General features: G+C 36.1%; 4 protein-coding genes across 7 annotated transcripts in view; 1 reads left to right on the top strand and 3 right to left on the bottom strand.

Annotated features, from left to right (window-relative positions):
- Positions 1 to 7,492, bottom strand: part of LOC132909370 (calcium uniporter protein, mitochondrial) — a 78,532-nt gene extending 71,040 nt beyond the window's left edge. Inside the window, exon 1 of the mRNA XM_060964173.1 lies at positions 7,220 to 7,492. Within this exon, the coding sequence (XP_060820156.1) occupies positions 7,220 to 7,324 (105 nt within the window). The 5' untranslated portion in view covers positions 7,325 to 7,492. The remainder of the gene's footprint in view (positions 1 to 7,219) is intronic.
- LOC132909360 (endoribonuclease CG2145-like) overlaps positions 1 to 21,320 on the bottom strand; it is a 290,224-nt gene that overhangs the window by 118,719 nt on the left and 150,185 nt on the right. The gene's annotated exons all lie outside the window — the stretch shown is intronic.
- LOC132909109 (uncharacterized) lies at positions 8,178 to 9,648 on the top strand. The gene is made up of 2 exons (XM_060963700.1): positions 8,178 to 8,885; positions 8,983 to 9,648. The coding sequence occupies exons 1-2, from the start codon at positions 8,178 to 8,180 to the stop codon at positions 9,646 to 9,648; spliced, it is 1,374 nt and encodes a 457-aa protein (XP_060819683.1).
- LOC132909357 (bifunctional heparan sulfate N-deacetylase/N-sulfotransferase) overlaps positions 9,848 to 21,320 on the bottom strand; it is a 258,711-nt gene continuing 247,238 nt past the window's right edge. For all 4 annotated transcript variants that reach the window (XM_060964145.1, XM_060964146.1, XM_060964147.1 and 1 more), the window contains 8 exons: positions 16,135 to 16,472; positions 15,165 to 15,453; positions 14,387 to 14,515; positions 14,136 to 14,318; positions 13,823 to 14,043; positions 13,428 to 13,706; positions 12,832 to 13,129; positions 9,848 to 12,742 (listed from right to left, as the gene is read on the bottom strand). In XM_060964145.1, coding sequence (XP_060820128.1) covers positions 12,632 to 12,742; positions 12,832 to 13,129; positions 13,428 to 13,706; positions 13,823 to 14,043; positions 14,136 to 14,318; positions 14,387 to 14,515; positions 15,165 to 15,453; positions 16,135 to 16,472 — 1,848 coding nt within the window. In that variant the 3' untranslated portion in view covers positions 9,848 to 12,631. The remainder of the gene's footprint in view (positions 12,743 to 12,831; positions 13,130 to 13,427; positions 13,707 to 13,822; positions 14,044 to 14,135; positions 14,319 to 14,386; positions 14,516 to 15,164; positions 15,454 to 16,134; positions 16,473 to 21,320) is intronic.

The following is a 21,320-nucleotide window of genomic DNA, read 5'->3' as shown; positions in this document are numbered from 1 at the left end:
AAAAAAGATAAAAAATCCAGTAATGAAATCTGTCTACGACGACGAATACTTCCTGCCGTTCACATCTCGACAGAATCACGATTACTCTAAAGTGAGTGATCTTAGAGCTTTGTTGTCGACTTAACCAACGCAAAGACTGCATGAGAGTCCTTTCCTTTTACGTGAATCGTTTCCTCGGTTACAAAACGGTCCACTCGACATCATTTCTCAGCGCCGGAACCCTGTCGTTCTGTCTGAAAGAGTCGTGCTAACTAACTGGATTTTGAGGAATCACTGAGCTAGAGTTACTTTTCGTTGAGATACATCCTCGAATTTAATCGGTTCAAGAATTTCTTAGGCTTCGCGTGGCAATTTACTGCGTCTCGCAGTAATTAACATTATGGAAGTTTTCTCGGTAATTGTTTACATAAAGGCATACGTTAACGATTTTGATGACCTCGAAGTATGTTGTCAACGTCATCAATCTGAACAACTTTTCCCTATAAATGCCATCATCGCTCGGCTTTACTATTCGAGATACATGTAAAAAATTTAAATTAAATTTAGTTTCCATTACACCATATTCTGGGTTACACGGACGTATCTTTATGTAACTCACTTTAAACCTAACTCATTGATGTTAATCATGTGTCATATAAATAAAAAAGGATAAATCGATTATTATTATTGTTGGTTACAGATAATATTAGGGTTACAATTAATATTAGTATAATAAATATGTATATTTTAATAAACAGCTCATTCATATACTCTTTATTATTTTTTATCCATAGTGATTGACTTTTCGTGCAATTAATTTTCCTTAACTCTTTAAAATAACATTCTAGGAAAATATACATTTAAAAAAAAGTGTTAAAGCATTCAAATGCGACGAAGGTATTAGAAGTTATTGCGAAATTTTACTTTGATGAAATTGTTGTTGTTTATTTTCTAACGTGTTTTATTATAAATAAACATAATGCGCTGTTAACTTGCTAAATAATACCGTTCCGTGTCGCTTTATTTTATGGACTAACCGATAAGAGTCATTATTCTAATCTAAGCGTAGTGATTAGCTTATCACTAACGCCCACGTGAATATCTAAAAAGGGATCTTTCACGAATATGTTCTATCCACTCTATTAAAATTTAATGGGGACTTAAGAGAACTTTTGTTCTCGAACGGTGAATTAAGAAACGAATCACACACTATACGACTTACTATCTATATCTTGTAACGAAATGGTGCAGAGTTTGAGCTCAATTACCTAGCAACCTATTGTCGTCAAAAGAGCAAAGATATACGCGATAGAATTCTACAGTTTTGATAAAAAAAAGGATAATATTAAGATCCCAAATATCGAAATTCTATAACATTAATTAATTAACTATTATGCAAGAGATTTTTTAATTTTAATTTCTTTCGTCTTTAATTTGAAAAAACGGTAATTAAATTCTTCTAAAAATTTCAATTTAGACCTAAACTTTCTAGAATTTTACTTTTGACTGTCATTCGAGTGAAATGCTGAAAATATAGAACAAAAGATTCTAGGTTTCGATAGTCGATCAACATTCGCGTTTCAGTGTCAGTAGCACTCGAGATATGGTCGTGGAATCCGTCACGTTCGCAAACGTTTACGCATTAACGTGAGTCAACAACTTTATGCAAATCTATGTCAGATTAACGACCTGACAATTCCAGGAATGCTTTTTGCTTCATTATATCCGTTATATTCACATTTCTTCCGCGCTATGAAACAGCAGTTTGGACGACTCATCACACAGGAGAGTGATTTTCAATCCTTCGATACTACCAACGTTCCAGATAATAGATGAAAAAGCACTTACTGATGGTATTAGACCCTTCACATGCTATATTTTAAAATAGGTATCGTTCCATAAATTCCTATTAATTTTATGATACATTTACTGGAATCCGGAATTTTCCAGTCGAGGAAGTATCAATTTCAGAAATATAGATGGCTTACTCGAAAATATTTCACAAGTAGATGGAGAGCAATTCCTTATACAAAAATTAAGTTAATTTTAAGAATATGTTTCGTAGTACGTATCCACTTATAAGATCGAAATATTCGCCTTATGTCTTTTTCAATTCGATAAGTCATAAAAATTATGTAAACGATGTATTCGTGCAAAATATGCTATTATTATACTATCATTCAACGTATCTTAACTACGTCAAGATTTAAATGCATGTGAATAATCGATTTTCTCAGTAAACAGCTCTTTAATTTATTTTTGCATAAGAAATAATCTTCCATCTGCATGTACAATGTTTTCAATTCCACTCTTGTACTTGAAGTACAAGTACAATTTGTATCTTCGTTACTAAATTCGCCTTCAACCACGCAACGAAACGGCGAATGTAGAAAATAATTAAGGAATATGAAATGAAGGATTCGAGTGAATAATCGATGAAAACTTTCCTGCATTTTGCATGAATAAAGGGGGAACAGGTTGAATCGATACAGACTTGAGAAACAAATTCGCAAACAAAGTTACAGTTAAGCAGAGAGAAGGGTCTATTATTCGAACCCTTGCTCCAATAAATGGAATCAGCTTTTTGGGTGACTGGTAGTGAGAATATTTCATGATCGTATCGGTCCATTGATGGAAGCTTTCAGATAGCTCAACGAAGCAGCAGACAGACGGGGCCGATGGAGAGTTCTCGTTTACGAGAGTTACTCTTGATTATATGAAATGAATCACACATCGTGTTGGATGCTGTGAATACATCAACCAGCGCAATACTCGTAGCTGTACGGATAAATTAGAGTATTGTGCCTTAGCGAATAAATGTTAATGGAAATGCGTCACTGCTACTTCTATTGCGTCCCGCAAATCTGTGATAAGAATATCTTGTCCGATGACTCGATGCAAATGTCAAAAATCATGTGAACGCGATGCATGACATACATCCCCGGTTACAGTGATAATTTCGAACGCAAGTAGAAGAATAGGGTAAGAAAATATCTATACCGTGATATCTAGAAATGCTCTAATTTTAAATAACTTGATTATCTTCTTTCCTTTCATATTATTATAAAAAAAGCAAATAAACGTTTTTAATATAGTTGTGGCAGCATGAATGGAGCCTAAAGTTTATTTGTGTTAGTTCTATTTAATTGCTGACGAAAAGGTAGCGTTAACTGAAGTTTAATGAAACTGGTAATAAGCTCCATTTTCGGCTCACTTGCTACCTGCTGGAATACTGGCACGGGAGAGGATTAAAGTTGTTCGAAAATAAATCAATTAATTAATCAATAATATTCGATAGACGAATGGTAATTAATCTATTGACTTCTCTGAATCGTTATTTATTTATATATATCAGAGATGAAAAAATGTCGAGGTCTTTCTTTTGAAAATGTTTGGGAAGATCCCCTACGTTTGTTCAACTGCCAACTTTGTTTACAATTTAAATTGTCTTAATATCGTTATAAAAACATAATTAGGTATAAGAACATGTTTAGATAAGTTTTCGCAAGATATAGCTTTTAGCAGCTTTAACTGCCTTTCACTTCAAATACTGTAAACAATTTTAATAAACAATAAACGGTTCTAACTAAAAGTTTTAAATTACCTTAATTTGAAAGAAATTATCAATTTTACTTTCACGCTACGGATCACGCGGGGCGTGGGATGTGACAATTTGTTTTTTTTCAACGATAAAAAGATGGAAAAGAAAAGAAAATACTGTGTGAATAAATTCATAGATACTTCTAACTGGTATTTTGGAGTATTTTTATGCAAATCCACATATTTTTCTTTTTTTTTTTTTGGTAATATAATAAAATGAGAAAAGTAAAACCTCGGAAATTTGGAAGAAAATTGTTTTATATACCAAGTATTATAGAAAGTACCATACTTTGAATATTTTTCCATACTATGTGCAAACTGTGCACTTTCAAATTTCCTATAAATGCATAAAAATCCGCAGTCTATCTCGTTCTCTTTTTAAAATGAAATTTTTGGTTTCGAACTCTATACGTGGCTTTACTGTAAAATGCGCCGAAGTTGCTGATCGATCACATAAAAATTGCCAGAATTCAAAGAATTAAAATACGTAAAAATTTGAATCATCATCTCTATTTATCAGAATTTTTACCTTCTTTACATATTACTCGCTCAATATTCAATAGCTGTGACAAGACAGAGAATATTTACATATTTGTAATCCACGATTCGCCGTTAATAGTTCGCGTGGTGTTTCGTCGTGAGTCAAGATAAATATATGTCCGGAATTTAAGAGAGTGTTGAAGATATTCTAAGCTGCAGCAGACAGTTATAGTTAACCATTGTGACGAATTCATGGCGTCACGACGTACGCTAAGTATTATGTAACGGTGCCACGGTGTGTATTATAGTGCTACAACGATTCCTTTGATCACATTCAAGCTATGCATGAATTAATACGATCAAAAACCCTATGTAATTAATTTATTGATCTATAAATGAAGTCTACGGAACTTACATTAGCTTAATACGATGATAAAATGAAATTAGAAAATATTTAATCAACCGATTTGTAGTACCTACTATTATGTATTGCATAGTGCAGTAATATACGATAGTACTATCTACTCTAGTATTATCGTATTATCTAATGGCACTATCAATAGTGAATCGTATTATATACTCTGATCGCTATTAAGCATCGATTATGTGATTAATGTACTCGATGCATATATATACTATTCATGTAATACCTGAATTCGCAATTAATTGACTCAACGATTGATTCTAGGAATCAAAGTTGCAAATTAGAAAAATTCCAAATTTTTTTTCTTTTAATATCAATGTTTCTTTAAGTATAAAAGTGGAAATCTGTCTGTCTGTCTTTTTTTTCTCTAAATTGAGTTTTCATTGGAAGTTATTTAAATGATTGTTGCATTTATATTTTCCACTCTAGCATAGTTTCAGAGGAACATAACAATTTCTTTTAAAACGGTTATGCTCCCATAAAACAAATCGACCGCTACAGACTCATCGAAGATACTTTTATTAAAGCAAGAATCATATGCACATAAATGTTCCCATAACATTTTTCACTTCCTGCATGAGTTGTCGTTTATTATCTCAAAAGAATAAGCCCGTTCTATATCAGTTCGAATTCTAAGATCCCTTAATGGTCCGTTATCAAATATCCTCTGTCCCACCCTATATATAATAATCATGCTGACGTAAACCTTATTTTGACGTTTGATGAAGATGAATGTATAAAGAAGCCTCAGGCCCTAAACCTTCGAGGTTCTCATCCTCGACATATACAAATCATGCCATTCTTTCCTATTTCACTACAACTACAAAATTATGAATTGTAAATGCTTTTATATAATATGAAATAATAAAAAATTTTGAAGATGAATTTATTTCACTTCATATTATAGAAAACTACAATATATAAAATTATTGATGCATATATAATATACATATAACATACATATAAAACTATTGACTTTTCCTAAATTTGTGAATTCCACGTAATACGTGCATGTGTGCGTACACATGTCTTTAATTTTTTAGTGTACAACTGTATTATACAAATTTTAAATATTTGCAACTTTTGTAATAAAAAATTTAGGATATTGGCCTGATCTGATAATCCAATGTCTCCTTCAAAATTCCAAATCCCAATTTCCAAATAAGATAAAATCGTCGGTTTTATCCGATTCGTAGAATAAAAGCGTTCCTGAATCATATATTTAGATAAGAAAGATGTGGTTTTCCAATTCCTATATATATATATATAAAAAAGAAAGGAAAAACGAAATTATTTATTAAAAAATTTAAGATCACGGTGAGCTATATACAATATCAAATTACGATGAAGCACAATTGAATTATTTGTTTTAATTATTACATTGAACATTTTCTTGTTTCTTGGACACATCAAAAGTATAGTCCATCGCAACAGTGTATCAAATATCCGTATCTGTATATCTTCCAGTATTTATCCGGGTAAATAACCCGCGAGCAACGTTCAAAGGAAGCTAATTTCCCGTTTCAACATTAGTCATCGACCGATAAGAAACTGAATTGCATTTCTAACTAATCTAATTAAATTTGTAATGGAATGTTAATATAACGAAATGCGATTACGAAAACGTCCTTTTGACGTAACGAATGTGATGATAAGTCTAATAGCGGATTCCACCGATGCAGCCGGTAACTAGCATTATTTATTATAATTAATGTCGACGTATTGCAGACGCAGCCTGCGCAAGAATATGGCGCATGGACCATATGGAAACATCAGTTTTTCGAATGAACCTATTGTAGGAAAGTCGTAGTGAAAACGATGAAAGAGTCGAGCGTCATGTGATATTTGAACCGCATGATGCATATCTAAATTGGTCTCCGTTCTTTATTACGTATGAGGAATAATTCAATTTGTAACGGAGTTCTGTCGTCACATCAGTCACTAACGTAATAGTAAACAGCTGGAGGGAATGTGAATATACACGTGCACCATGCGTCATACTTTCCACGGAATAGTATTGTAGTAATGACATATCCGCGTAACATGGTATTTCGTCAGAACTAACCTTACTAAAGAAAAGCTGAGATTTATACTGACACGGTATACGTAAATGTGCACAATGATATATATACGTAAGTGTAAATACATAATGCAAGGGGAGAAAGTAACCTCTATCCGTGTATTTTATTAAAAATACGAGAAAGTGCTCAGAAATGGAAAATGTATTCGAGTCTTGCAAGTGTGTATCAAATTTCCATGAAAAATTAGAAAGTGATCATTTCGATCACTCTGACAGTTCCAGAATATCAAAAATGGTACAATGGACCCTTGCGCCCCACATGGTATCCATATTTAATAAGTTCAGCGGGGAATACATGTTTATGTATGCACCGTGGATAGTACCGGCGGAATTTTGCAGGCTCAATTTAACTCGTGTCCGGTGCTAAACGACAAACAAGTTTCACCGATGTATATATTTGGGAGCCTGTTGCTCGATCATTGAAAAATGCTCTCATAATATGATACATATGACGCATAGTGAAAGACTGCAATGAAAAAAGAGAAAGCATACGTAGTAGCATAATCTTAAAACGTAATATAAATTCATACAGAAACGTTGTTGCCTTTAACCGAGCAAGATATGTAATTTTGACAGAACATAAACATCGTTATCACGCATTATATTATGCTACATATGTAAGACTATAGATAATAACAATGTATGTCAACACTCACGTTCCGGTAGCTTTTTTGAGTGACCAGAGTGGAGGAAACACTCAGCACGCGGGACACTTCATGCCATTTGACAACGTAAAGAGCGCGGCAGCATACCGTAGCCATCTTCTTTGTCTTTTCCGGAAAAACGGAGCACTGCGTGAACGAGTACTTTGAAATCTTTCTTTTTCACGAATCACTTAACACCTAACACTGAGAAACGAGCAACAGACTTCAAGCGACTACCTGCGACGATCGGGCGGCATCGCTTGCCGGCTCGTCCCTGTGGCCCAAGACCACGACCTTGCGACGACCAATAGCTTGACATGCGCGAACCGCACTTCGTTACTTACCATTGGTTCACTAACCTCCGACCAATCAGCGCTTCGCGTACCCATCTGCGCGGTATATATTGAATATTCGAATCGCGGACTTTATTTCTATTGACAATATTTGTATGTTGAAATGATTTTAGTAATAAATAAATATTTCTTGATATATAATGGCTATTGTATTAGCTATATAAACTAACCTAAAAGTTATATCTCTAAGTATAATGATTCCAAACTGTATTTGCACATATCCTTATTTACCAATGAAGCTTCCATATCCTTATCAGGCTTCAGATATCATCTTCACAGCATTAAATTTTTGTAGTCATATGAGAATAAATACTATTAAATGTTAATGTCTAATTAATTGGTATGTAAATGATGCAGTAAATATAATCGTATCGAGTTTTGATCGATCGATAGTGACCTACAATACGAAAAATACGTGCGCGTGGCAACTCAAACGACGACGATCAGATTGCGTCCAGTCGGTGTTAAACTTTGAAATTTATTTTAACCTTGCTAAATTTATAATTCTCGTTTTGTATCTCGAACGACAGAGAATCGTGTACCAAGTGAATTTATAGCTTTTAGTATTTCGACAATGTAATCACATTGATTTCGATCGATACTTTCTTACCGAGGTTATGTCTGCTATTTATCCAGATGATTTTAACTATAGTTACTACGATTACTCTTTTCGGTTCAGGAATGACGACTTAATCACAATCACTTCCTCGTGGCGGAGTTTCGCTCGTATTATTCTCGTTATCTTATTACGAATTGGTTTTGTTCTTATACACATTGGTAGCGTACCAGTCAACAACGTAAATTTGATTCTATTACAAAACATCATTGACTTTTGTTGGGTAACGATAGTCTATGCACTTGTTGGAATTGTCATCGCCTACACAGGCGACATAAAAGGTTTGCTTGGCGAAGGACACTGGATCGGTGACGAAATCGTCGATAAGGACGAAATTATAATCGGCTGGTCAGCCGTATCAATTGCTGCTGCAATTTTAACGTGTGGAATTGTGGGTCGGACGCATACCATCGGTTACCTTATCATAGGATTTTTGTTGGCTGGATTGGTGCAACCTTTTCTAATTCATTGGATTTGGACGCCACAAGGATGGATACGAACAAACGTATTACTGCAGCAGGAGGTGTATTTCCACGATTATGGCGGCTCCGCAGTTGTTCACCTTGTAGGTGGATTGTCAGGATTCATAGGTTGCCTGACTCTTGGTCGAAGGATACTTCGTCTAGATGCTATAGATGACGCAAGCATCGCTGTCGGTTCCGCGGGAACTGTTTTTGCTGGTCAATTATTCGTGTTCATTGGTCTACAGGTAACATTATTGAGATATTAACTTTTTAAAATTTATTTCGAAACTTGTATGAAAATGATACGAATTATTACATATATTATATTTTGATTGGTTTTAGAGTCTCGGTATGTTGAATATTCAAGCACTAAGATTCGAAGTGAAATCCAAAACACAGAAAAATATCTTTGTCAACAATTTACTGGCCGCGAGTTCGTGCAGTCTGCTCGTTGTGGCTTTCCATTTCTTGATTACTCGTGAAGAATTTAATCACTGGACTGTAATGAGATGTGTGCAAGCTACTGTAGCCGGTCTGGTGATAATATCTGCTGGACTGGATGTTTACTCTCCGATGATGGCAATTGGTTTGGGCACGACCGGAAGCATTATCTTTTATTTGGTCTCAAGGCAAGTGTTTAATAGTGCGCTTGAAGATTATTGTAACATCGTAGCTATTCACTTGGTCTGTGCTATTTTGGGCAGTTTCCTCGTTCCTCTTTTTTGTATCAATGAACAAGATGAAGTAAGAACGATTTTGTTAAACTTTATGTGGCAACTGGTCTGTTTATTCACAATAATTGCTTTCGTTGCAATTACTATGATTCTTGCTTTCGGTACCTTACACCACTCGGGTTTGTTGAGAAACAGATCGGAATATTTGAATCATTTAAGAGCGAATGTAGCTGAAGGTAGGACTCGGAGGAGATCTCTCCTAGAGAGATTATTCCGTGCCGACAGAGATCCCGTTTATCTTCAACCGGGAACAAGTTTCGGTGAATCATTATGAACAAATCCTCGAGTTACTAGGTATTAAAAATAATGTATTAACGAAGAATATCACAGACCATGTGAAACAAATGCTTAAAAAACTGATTTATATACAATGAATTTTTGTACCGATTGATGGAATTATATATCGATTAGAACAAAGAAAAGAGAATTTTATTGTACTTTAAGTAGAGAGTTACAGAAGACTCGGTATCAAAGATTTTTAACTTTTGTTTTATTAGAACTTACGGACTATTCGTACAGTTATTACAGTATTTTACAATAGAATAATTTTAAGTTAAATAATCAAAGGTTCTATTAAAGTAGTACACATATTCTACACGCGTCTTTCTTTATTCGTACAATGACAGCTTTTCTCTCTTTTTTTTTTGCACAGCAGTCTGTTAGAACATCTACAAAACGTTACCCTTCGCGCGTTGATTGGTATAATTTGCAATTCAAATGCGCGCGTAATTTAATATTAGCAATATTTTATCGCTGGTTAAATATTAGACTGGCTCGCACAATATTAAATATGGAGATAATTATAAATCATTAAACGATCTGAATACTAATTGTCTAGCAATTATAATTTTAACAGTAGTGTTTAGTAGGAAAAATTAAGGGAACTTCATAAATTATAATCTTATCCATTTCCGGTAATCTCGTTTAAAGAAACATCTTTAATGTATCTAAACTGCTAAACCAACGATGAAGTAGTGCTAATTACCGAAGGATCTTTTAAATATTCGTACTCGTATAATGAATTCCCCTATGATTTTTTCCGATTTCGGTTTGTCACATATTATTGTCAGCTGGCAGAAATCGGACAATTTTTGCCACCGCCATACCGAACAAAATTGATTAATATTGACTCTAGAGATTCGACGCTGCGATTGGTACAATAATACAATTGTATATACAACACTGGTAAAATGGCACGATTTGACAAAACAGATCAATCGCTTAGTATTAATGTCGTTATCGTTAACTATTATTATATTAACAATAAACTTTGTACATGATTCGTTAAACGTCACGCGACACAGTTTAACGGCAGTATAAAAATGAAAACAAAATATACAAGGGGTAACATGACACTGATAAGGTAGTATGAAAAAATATAGAACGTTTCGTCGTTGATACGTGGCTTTTTTAAAAGTACATTTCACAGAGAATGACCTTGTAATATTGAAATTGCTCGTGTTGGGCCAGATGTATGTTTCACAGTGTTCATCGTCTATCTTTTTCAAGACGATTAGACAATTATATTTCTCAATAAATATTCATAATCGTGTTTCTTATTTAAGTAATAAGAATTTTCTAAAAAGAGATATGTTTATTGAAATTTTTAGACCGATAGGAATATCAATATTGAAAGAATACTAGAAAACTGGCATATCAAAGACAGTTGAATGAAAATCAATGAATTAGATCTATTGATAGAAGTAATAAGTAATTACTACATCGTACGATTAACAGAGATGATCGTAACTGATATGCTTGTAACAAACGATTATCATCATTAAGACTATCTTGTGAATAACACGATTTTATTCACAGCAGTGCATTCTCGTTTCCACGACATACAATTTGCTATAATACGCCAAGTATTAAAGTTTCCAAAAATCTTCACGATTTTCTTCAACAACGAATAATTCTTCTATTTTGGAACATAGAATTATCATTAAATCAGAATATGTTTGTGTGCCTTAAACGTGACCAGTTATTGCGAATAGGCAGTTTATCACTTCTCCACATAAGATCATCGTTCGCTGAGAACGAACAACCACCATTCTCGAAATAGTTTCTTCTTTTTCTTCTCCTTTAAATTTTATTTTATTAAGTCATTATAGTATACCTACGATCACATCAAAACAGTACGATACATAAATGTACAAACGGACGCGATCACACATCTTTCATCGACCTTTCCATCGGCGGTACCAAGTATAGTATTGTCAAAATATACATAGAATCATCATTATAATTTTTTTCTTGCTTTTTTTCACTTTTTTCTTCTTTTTTTAATATGCTTACACAACGAGAATTAATGTACACCGTGTCTCTGAGAGGGCAAGTGGGCGGGAAGAAAGTTCAAAGTCCCCCAAATATCTCACACTCGCAGAAACGATCCTGCAATTAGTACCAGAAGTAAAGGACTGACGGATCGTCGATCAAAACATCAACGTACTCAATCTATCCACATTGATCACTTTCATGAGGAAATAAATCTCTTCAAACATTGCAACGATTTGGACAGACGTCTCACAGAAGTCAAGTATCGCCTTTTTCCAAAATACCGTTCTTTTTTTTGGTCGCTTCTAATTTCATTCGTTAAAGCATTCTCTGGCCTTCTTCTCTTTACTACTCAAGTTTCAAAAAAGTTATTATCCCCGAGTCGACAACTTTTTCGTGATTATCATTACGCAAATCTAAAATGTGCGTTTGTTTGTGGTCTTTTGATTTATCAAAATATTCTCGATTTCACAGAGTTGAAGAGAAACACGTTGTACTAAGATCGAAGACAAATTTAACTCGGGTATAAACGAAGAGTTCTTCTTTTTTTTTTTTTTTTTTTTGTTCTTGAATTCATCTTTAGTAGTAAAGATTAGAACGAAAGCGTCCAATCCTAATAGACGGATGATGGCACCAGCGATCGGGCTGTATTCTCCTAATAATCATGTTTTCTACGACGCAACAACGATGACAATAATAATATAACGTTAATAATAGTGCTATTGGCTTAACAACGATCGACAGTCACGGTCATGTTCACCGTGAAACCGTTTAGTGACTAGTTTCGCAGGCTCCCCACCGATCTTAGGCCAAACCACTGGGATAGGCCACTTGAATGGTCCTTCCGTCGAGGATTTGGTGTCCAGTGGAATACAATCGAATGTACAATTATTTTACAGATCTTCAGCTAGTAACCGGTGAATTTCGTTCACCGTTGAGATAAACAGTTCAGAAACGGTGTCGTTTCATATAATCGACGTTTGCTAGGTCATCACCGTGTCGCTGAGATCTTCCTTCAGCCATTGTGGGATCGTTCTCAGCCCGAGCCGTTTTAATAATTTCACTAGGGCCGTATTATGGGATAGATAATACCTCTGTGAACAAACGAACGACAGATTCAAGAAATCATTCTTTTATATTACTCTTGTCCTCTTTCAATGTTTCTCTACTTGCTATACAGTACCTGTAATAATTTGTACGATTTATCCTCCATCGGAGGATACTGGCGGCCTTTGCTCTTGCCGAGGCATTTCGTCCGATCCTCGTTGGTAACTTGACAAAAGAATCCCTTCTTTGGGTCGTACCTCAAGTGAGATGAGTAATTAAAAGCGGGCGTGATCTTGAGGAATCTTTGTAGCTCGTGTAACGTCTCTACAGGATTTTGACGGAGCTGCTCCCCATCTATGATGTGCAATTGCTGAGGCGGATAGTAGGAAAGCCATCTTTCCAGATGCTGGGCGTATTTCCCGGGATTTAAACATCTGTAACAGACTCAAGCGAATGATACTTGCCGCATTTGTCTTCCCGCGTACAATTAATATTCTACCGCAGACATACAGTCCAGATAGTCTACACGCAGGTCGAACTGCATTAGCAATTTAGATCTTTGCTCGTCTACACCCCGTACGGCTATTACGTGGCCGGATAATGTTATTATTTGCATTCAACTATTCAAGAACTTTTAACGACTCGTTATTCTAGCTCGAGCAAGGACTGGGGGCTCTCGTGCTCGTAACAAACAGAAATTTATTCGTGTGCTTGCACAATGTTGCAACCTACCTATTCCTGAGGTCGCGTAGAGGCTTCGGTGCGGTATCGCTCGCGGTGATAACCGAGTGAAAGGAATAATTATTCGCTACAGGATCGCCGTGGACCCTCGTGTGTTGGTACCACGAATAGGCACGCCTGGCTGGCGAAAGCAGTATAGTGATTAACTTTGCTCTCGGTAGAAGCGCATGAGCTCTGCGCGGTACCAATTCACCGTCGAAATAGGTCGCGGATTTTTCGAACAGATACCGTGAACTCTCGTTTTTCGATGCTGGAAAGAAGCTCATATACCTGGAGATAAAATAGAACGATAAGTTAAGAGGAGATTAATTAACGAGATTCGCGTATCTCTAAAATTTTTCCTCGAAACGAGCAACCGGTTTTCGTTTTTGCTTCTTCTTACTTACCAATCGAGACCCTTGTAATAATTCTTTCCATTGAAGAACTGAATCTCCTCGAACGTGTCAGGACTCGGCAAATTGCTGCTTATCGCCGGATGAATGGACAGGAAGGTGTAGAGAGCGGTAGTGCCAGTTTTTTGGGGACCAATTACCAGGAACCTCGGTAGCTGATCGCAGGTTTTATTTCTCGACCAGATCTTTTGATGCCTTATGTCGTCGCAGGGATTCTTTAATATAAACGAGAGTTTTTATAAACGCCTCGTTACTACGACTGCCAATTATCATAACTATAACACAATTTCACATAGCAGCAACTTACGCCCCACACAGGATCAGATTCTTCGGGATACAATTGAAAATATCTTTCTGCGAGTTGAAGAGGTGGAGCGCTGGATAATCTTAAGTTCGTCCAACATTGAATAAATTTAATCACCGATTCGAAAGTGTATAGCGCCAGACGATCGTTCCCATAATTCGACATGTGCGTCATAAAAATATTGATCTAAAAGAGAATAGTGGAAGTACAAAGCATATTTTGGAAAAAGTGGATACAGATATTGGATTACTTACAGGATTGTGAACGATGGTTTGGAACAATTCTCCACCCTGTATCGATTTATCCAGTTTGTCCCTTCCGCCCGGATATCTATCGATGAAGATCGTGTGTGTGAAAAGGCCACAGGTTTGCCTCGGTAGGACCTTGCACAGAAACAAAGGAAAGAGATCGTCACGCGTTTCCCTTTATCGTTGATTTCGTCGCGATTTATAAGAATCATACGCCCCAGGGAAATCAATTTTTTATTCCTCTTTATCTGCTCGACTGGTTGTTTAAGCCCTAAGCGAAAGAATCTACGAAACAAAGGATGTTTTGCTGGCAGCTTTATCGCGCGTCGATCAATCGATTTTTGTCTTCAATGCTCATCCGTGAATCAGTCTGTTCTCCAAGGCAACACTCGCGCAAGTTTCGACAAAAAGTCGATCTACAAAGCACGAAACTACCAAACTACCGATTCATTCGATCACGAATTCGTTTATTGCTTTTGCATAGTTTCCCAGTTGGTTGCCGACTATTAACGTCAAACAATTGGCATGTTCAATGTTCGAGCTATGTCGGAAAAACAAAGGGAAAAATTTTTTAACTTGCTAACTGGGTTATTCGATCTGTATCGATTAATGAAATGTGCTTATGTACTATATAGATACTGGTAACTGAAACTATTTATATTAAATTTTCTTTGTGATTAACAAAAAAAGAAGAAGTATCGGAGAGAAAAATAGTGTTTGCAGAAGGAAGCGAATTTTAATCCTTCGGAGTGGATTATTGAAATAGTGATTAGGGAAGATTTACCATTATATTACGATGAATGAAGCCTCTTCTTAATCGAGCAGGCCTCAAATGGGGATACTCCTCTGTGCTAGTGACTTTGATGCTCCATATCCTTTTCCACGCCTCGTATAGTCCTTCGTGAACCGGATAAACGCCGGAATGATGAGGACTTACGCTGTAGCCGCTTCCTGTTGGGATTCCGTGATCTTTCGCGAATTGTTTGTTCAGTGCCATGTCCAATTGTAGATGCGTTACATTCTCGTAGAGATGAGGCTGTTGATGATTCCACATGTGGGAAAACCACGTAAATCTGCAATTTAGGAACGTAAATCTCAATTTTGATAAATATTTATCAAATTCTACTAACGATCTCTATTTCATTTAAAACCACTCACTTTCAACTAAACGATATGAGAAAATAATACGAGTTAATATTCATATTTTCATAAAAACAGCGAACAAGCGTGATCTATTGATTTCATCGACAATCGAAAATATACATAATCGATCTACGAATTTAATTGCCGTCCATAGGAAAGCAATTACTGGAACAAATCGCGACAATTCACAAACAGGTGCAACTTCCGCGGTCTGATCAACCGTGACACGTGCACGGTCTCAATACGTCAATTTGCGCCAATAGTGAATCTTTTTGCGCTCTGTTTACCACCCGATTCGCGCAACAACTCTCTGCCAATTCCATTTCCGTTTTCACTGTGCGCACTGTGAAATGTATTCACGAGTCGTTCTTAATCTAACACTAGTATTCTCTAAAAAACGAAATCACTTAATCGTCGTTTCAACGTAGAAAAGAATCGCAGAAATTACAGAAAAGAAGAAATAAATCTTTTACATTACGATTAATTGGATTTACGAGTAATAATTTCTCTATTTATGGATTCGCTACTGTGTGAAAGACACATAAATGTTAGGAAATACCTCGTCTACATACTAATAACTTGAAAAGAAAATATACAAAAATAATACATACCTGTCTACGTTCTCCAGAAGCATATCGTCCCCCAGATTCTCTTCCGCGGAACCGTGATGGAAGTACTTCCCAGAAAACCCCAAGTTGAATTTAAACCCCGGAACCAGCGCCTGGATCCTCTGTTGAGTAGCCAGCAACGCCATCACGTCGTCCTTTCTCAGTCTTTTCTCACCAACGAATATGTCGTCGACGTCAACTAGTATCATCCGATTCAAGCTGAGGCTCAACTGTCCATGAGACAGATAGGATAGTGAGTCGAGTAGCAGCAAATTGTGCAGCCAGAATCGTAATCCTCCGCCGAAAAAGACTCTCTGAATCCCGTCGTATCTGCCGTGATCCTGTGTAATGAAAATCCAATGTGGGTCCGTTAAGGCTTATCGCGTTTAGGCTTATCATACTGTACTGTGACTCTGATCTCTGTCGTTTAGCGGGTGAAGCTGGATTTTTTCTTCTTTTTCTATTTGTTAAAGAGAGGATGGGGGTTTGAGAATTAAACGAGCCAGCACGAAGTACCTCGTTTACGGAGAGCAAGCTGATAAAACGAAGCCTGGTATTTAATATCGATCAAATTCCTTGGGTAATTCTAGCGCGTAAAAGAGACACGATGAGTGGTGAAAAAAAGAGGGAGAAGAAACATATGGGAAAGGGGGAAGAGAGGAAGTTAAGGTTCGATTTTTAAGCGCATTTCGATCGTTCCGAAGTTAAACGGGTTATGCTATGCGAGAACGGGGAACGCTAATCTTCTTTTAATCGCTTTCAACAGCGATATATTCGATTCGAATAGCAATTGTATCGTCTCCCGATCGTTATTCCGAATGGGACTTTATATTTTATGAGGTGGTAAAGTAACCCCGTTTGTTTGAAACAGAGGTTTTTCTTCGCAAGATAACGGGTATTTAACTCTATGGAAGTTGCAATCGATCTGACAAACGCGAAATTTGCATAAAAATATTTTTAAACAAGTACCTCACTTGTTTCTTGAAATAGAAATTTTGTACTACGAGATGACGATGTTTAACTCTATGAAAGTTGAAACTGAACTGACAGGTCTGAAATCTCTTTGAACATATTTTTAAACAAGTACCTCGCAAAGTTTCTCAACTAAAAAAGGAGACAGGAGAAGAAATGTCAAACTGTTAAAACGTTCTAAATTTTAACTAATCAAGTCAATCTCGTTATTCATAACTTCTTTAGTTAACTTTGAAGGTTTGGACACGACATTTTGCTCGCATAGTTCCAAAATTATATAATTTTCACGAAAACGAATATAAAACAATCGATTTGTTCGAACGTCTACGATAGAATAGCCCGTTAATTTAAGGTTTAAAATTATGATCTAGTCATCTTGCTGTGAATAAGTGTTGGTAGCTTATAGAAATTATGCAAGAGCCTTTATCCCATCGATCAAACGATATTATTAAATTAGATTCTCGCGCAAAGAAACGAGTTACTTAAAGCTGCTCTCTTCTTTTTTTCACGGAGTTCATCGGACGTTGAAGACTCGGCTAAAAAGAAAAACGCAACGTCGCCTATCGATCATCACACGTGTCGATCGCTCGTCACGTAAAGTGGGAATTGTTCATTGGCTGCGGTGAAATTACGGTGATCTCCTTCCATTTATTTTTCATCGAACGCGAACGACCGCATGCAACGTTAATGGGTTTGCGCGTTCGACGTGTTGATGCTTATCGATCGGCGCGCGTGTAAGGGCGCGTTAATTTCAAAGATGTTTTACTTCAACGTGTCGCCCGACCCCGTGTAATAACGCGTTCGAACAGCTCTATTTTCCTCGAACGTGATTTTATCTGCCATACATTTCCAAGGGAAACTCGTCATATACGAAATCCGCTGTTTTTTGATCACGATATTATAATGGATGTTATAGGAAATTTTGCAGTTTTAATGCAGGATGGTAAAATATAATACAAAGTGTTGATAATATTGTTTTTAATATTGTTTGAATATTAAACACGCTTCTTCGTTGTTTTCAATGAACATAATTGAAATATTAAAATTTTCTCCTGTTTAGGTATACCATAGAAGGAAAAAATAATACAGTGGAAAAATAATATTATTCTAATTATACACGATCATCTTCGAATGTATCTTTTGCATTCCTTAAATCATCTGCATTCGATTCGTTATAAAATTATATAACATTCCATGTAGTTTTATAACAAATCTATCGCTCTAAATTTGTTTCTCCCAGCATCAAGCAGAAAGTCACGTTTTTCTTTATGGTTCTGTTAAACGTCGCTGGAAGATTATTTCGAATTTCAAGCTCGTCCACTACATGGAAAAATATGTGCAACTGCAATCCTTACAATTAAAATAGATTGGATTCTATCCGTTCCATCTTTGTTTTTACATTGTGTGAAATTGTCAGTAAGCACCAATTTATCGAGCGACCAGCAGATGTTAGTCCTTTCGAATATGAAGCTGTAGAAGGTTTAAATAGCGCGATTGGCCAGAGAAATTCTCCGTCAAACGAAGAGAATCTAGCTTTCGAATCCGATCGGGGGAGATTCGATTCTTTTCCTACCCGTGAAAGCGAACGTTTCCATCGATAATCTTCTTTTCGCCAAACAAAGCGGACGCTTTATCAATCGAATTTCAAGCTCGTTTGCTTCAAACGGCCATAAAGAAACTGTCGAGACGTTGAAAGGAGCGATTCATCGGCGGCTTCGTGTTTTTCCAAAAAAGATAAACGAGCGCCTAGTGATCGATCGCCGAGATACGGTTCGAAGACTTTATCTCTTCTCTCGGTCGTCGCTCGCTGACTATTCCAAATTCAAAATTTGATTGAGGCGGTTTGCTGTAATAACATACGTATCGGGTTTTCGCTGACAAGTAAAATGGTTTCTTCAAAAATTCAGACTTATCGATTCATGGTACATACATATCTATTTATACGCATTCTTTTACGGATTCTGTCCTTACGGATCTGTTTTACGGATAATGTCCAAGATGTTTAATTTAATTTTTAATCTGCTGTTAACCTTCGTACCATTATCTTTAATAATCAGAGCTGCGTTAATAGCCAATCATAGCTTTTACAATAAGACGATGTCTCTGTGCAAAAACACATTTAACATTCCATCGCAAAGTCGTTATTAATCGTGATTGGCACAGCGACACTTTTGTAACTCGAACCTGAAGAGTCGCATATTTTCAGAAAATAGCTGAGAATTCCGATCGACGCTTGTTACACGTTCTTTCGAGAGAACCTGTCGTTCATCAAAGATGCGGCTCATAGCCGTGACGCATCCTGTAAGCGAAATATAAATTGGCAGCACGAATAGCGACAAACGAAGCAGGGGCTACGTCGATGCTCATTAATCGAATGAACCAACGGCTGATTGGGTTCTGATTTAATTACCTGGCTACCTGTGATCCGTGAATCTCCGGCCTACCAGCCGTAGCTACGTAATGGGGTTATCAGCGAGATTATTATTGTTGTTTACTGCTAACAAGCTCCGCTCATGGCGACCGTTTCAAAACGCAAGCCGGTCAACCGAGAATTCCCTGCCTGGTTCTATCGCAATTAACAAATTGCCTGTTAGGGAATATCTTGAATCGACGGCGGACACGCGTATGGAGATGTGTAAGTATACAATACGAGGATACATTTCGTGGATCAACAAACAAATGTTCATTCAATGGAACATCAATACATACTGTAATTAAAATTTCTTTGAGAGAATCGTCAAGAAAATTTTTTATTTAGATAAATTAATCTCTTTTACAGACGAGTTGATCGAGGTTAGAGGATGATCATTAACTTCTATTCTTTTCTAGAAAAATTATACAGACATTAGTGTCAAAGTTAACTACTCGTGAAAGATTTTCATATACTTGGGAATATTTATTCACAGTGATATTCATCGGCACTTAACTTGAATTCAAGGAAGACTAAACTTTAAGAAGTTAATAGTGGTTTTTCAATGTTTCTTTAAATTTTATTCAATGAGTACTTTATAAGCGAATGACTGTTAATATATTAGGGAAACTTTATCATAATCTACGAACTTTTAAAGATAATTAAAATAAATAATGCTAGGTTACTTCTAAACTTCATTATGATACAAAAATCGCTAAAAGCGATCAACTCGACGATCTATTATTTTCTTTCAGCTACCTGCCTAATAAATCATATCGCGTTTTTAAAAACTCGTTAGAACCTACCTTAATGAATATTTTCTTCGCTAACACGTCTCGCGCTGGTCACAAAAAATACTTTTTCTATTTTATTTGATGTAGAATAATTCGTATAATAATTATACGAAGATAGATCTTCATTTTCAATTGTATTTATTTCTTGTATCGTATAGCTATAAATAAACATAAACATAAAAATAAATAAACATATACATAAACTTTCGTGGACGGCCGAGTAAGTTTCATGTTCTGTTCACGAAAACGCAGTGTAAAATATGTTAGTTTCTACTGTTAGAACATTGAACTCGATTGTTCGCAAAACAGGAAGAAGAACTACGACAATTGGATAAAGAATAGAATCGCCTTCCTCTTAAGAAACTCTTTGTCGTCGTATATCTACAAGAAATTCATTGTTGTTTAGGAGGAAGATACAAGTCGACGATAGGAAGGATTTATTATCGTCGTCGGAAGAACTTAGCAGAACACTGCCATCCTGCGTCGTAAACCGCTTCATTACACGCAGACTTTGCAATACCCGAGAATTTTGTGTAGACAGAGCAATTGGGTGACACTGTCGAAATGCATAAATCATTCGTGTATGTTACCGTATTTCAGCTGGCCTAGTCTTAATTCCTATCGTCATGAAGCCATTATTTAATCGTGGCCGCATATATTTTCAGAAAATACTTCAAAATCTTTCACTCTTATGACCGTCGATAATCTTCGTAAGTAACAATGGCTTCACGTTCCTTTTTGACGATTGTCAGCATGCTTTCTACGCGCAGAATTTCTATGGTTGTAAAGGTTCTAAATTTACCTCCGCAGTGAGTATTTCTACGGCTGTTCCAGTCCCTAAATCTACTTACATCCGTCCACTACTAGGGTTGCACGATCCCTAAATCTAAGTGCTCAAGTGGCACGCAAGTGCCACGGTGTTACCTGCCACATATAGAAGCACGATTGTAACCTTGCGATGTAGATACTTGGATACTATAAATACTTTTTGTCAAATATACTTAATCGATCAT

This window comes from Bombus pascuorum, chromosome 7 (genome assembly GCF_905332965.1).
Source record: "Bombus pascuorum chromosome 7, iyBomPasc1.1, whole genome shotgun sequence".
NCBI lineage: Eukaryota > Metazoa > Arthropoda > Insecta > Hymenoptera > Apidae > Bombus > Bombus pascuorum.
The sequence above is the reverse complement of the archived record's forward strand: the minus strand, read 5'-3'. Positions and strand labels throughout refer to the sequence as shown.

What these genes read in the sequence shown, in the direction of transcription:
- LOC132909109 (XM_060963700.1), top strand. Translation starts at nt 8,178, where the DNA reads ATGTCTGCTATTTATCCAGATGATTTTAACTATAGTTACTACGATTAC. An exon ending in TCGTGTTCATTGGTCTACAG is followed by an intron (nt 8,886 to 8,982) that starts GTAACATTATTG and finishes GATTGGTTTTAG; the next exon opens with AGTCTCGGTATGTTGAATAT.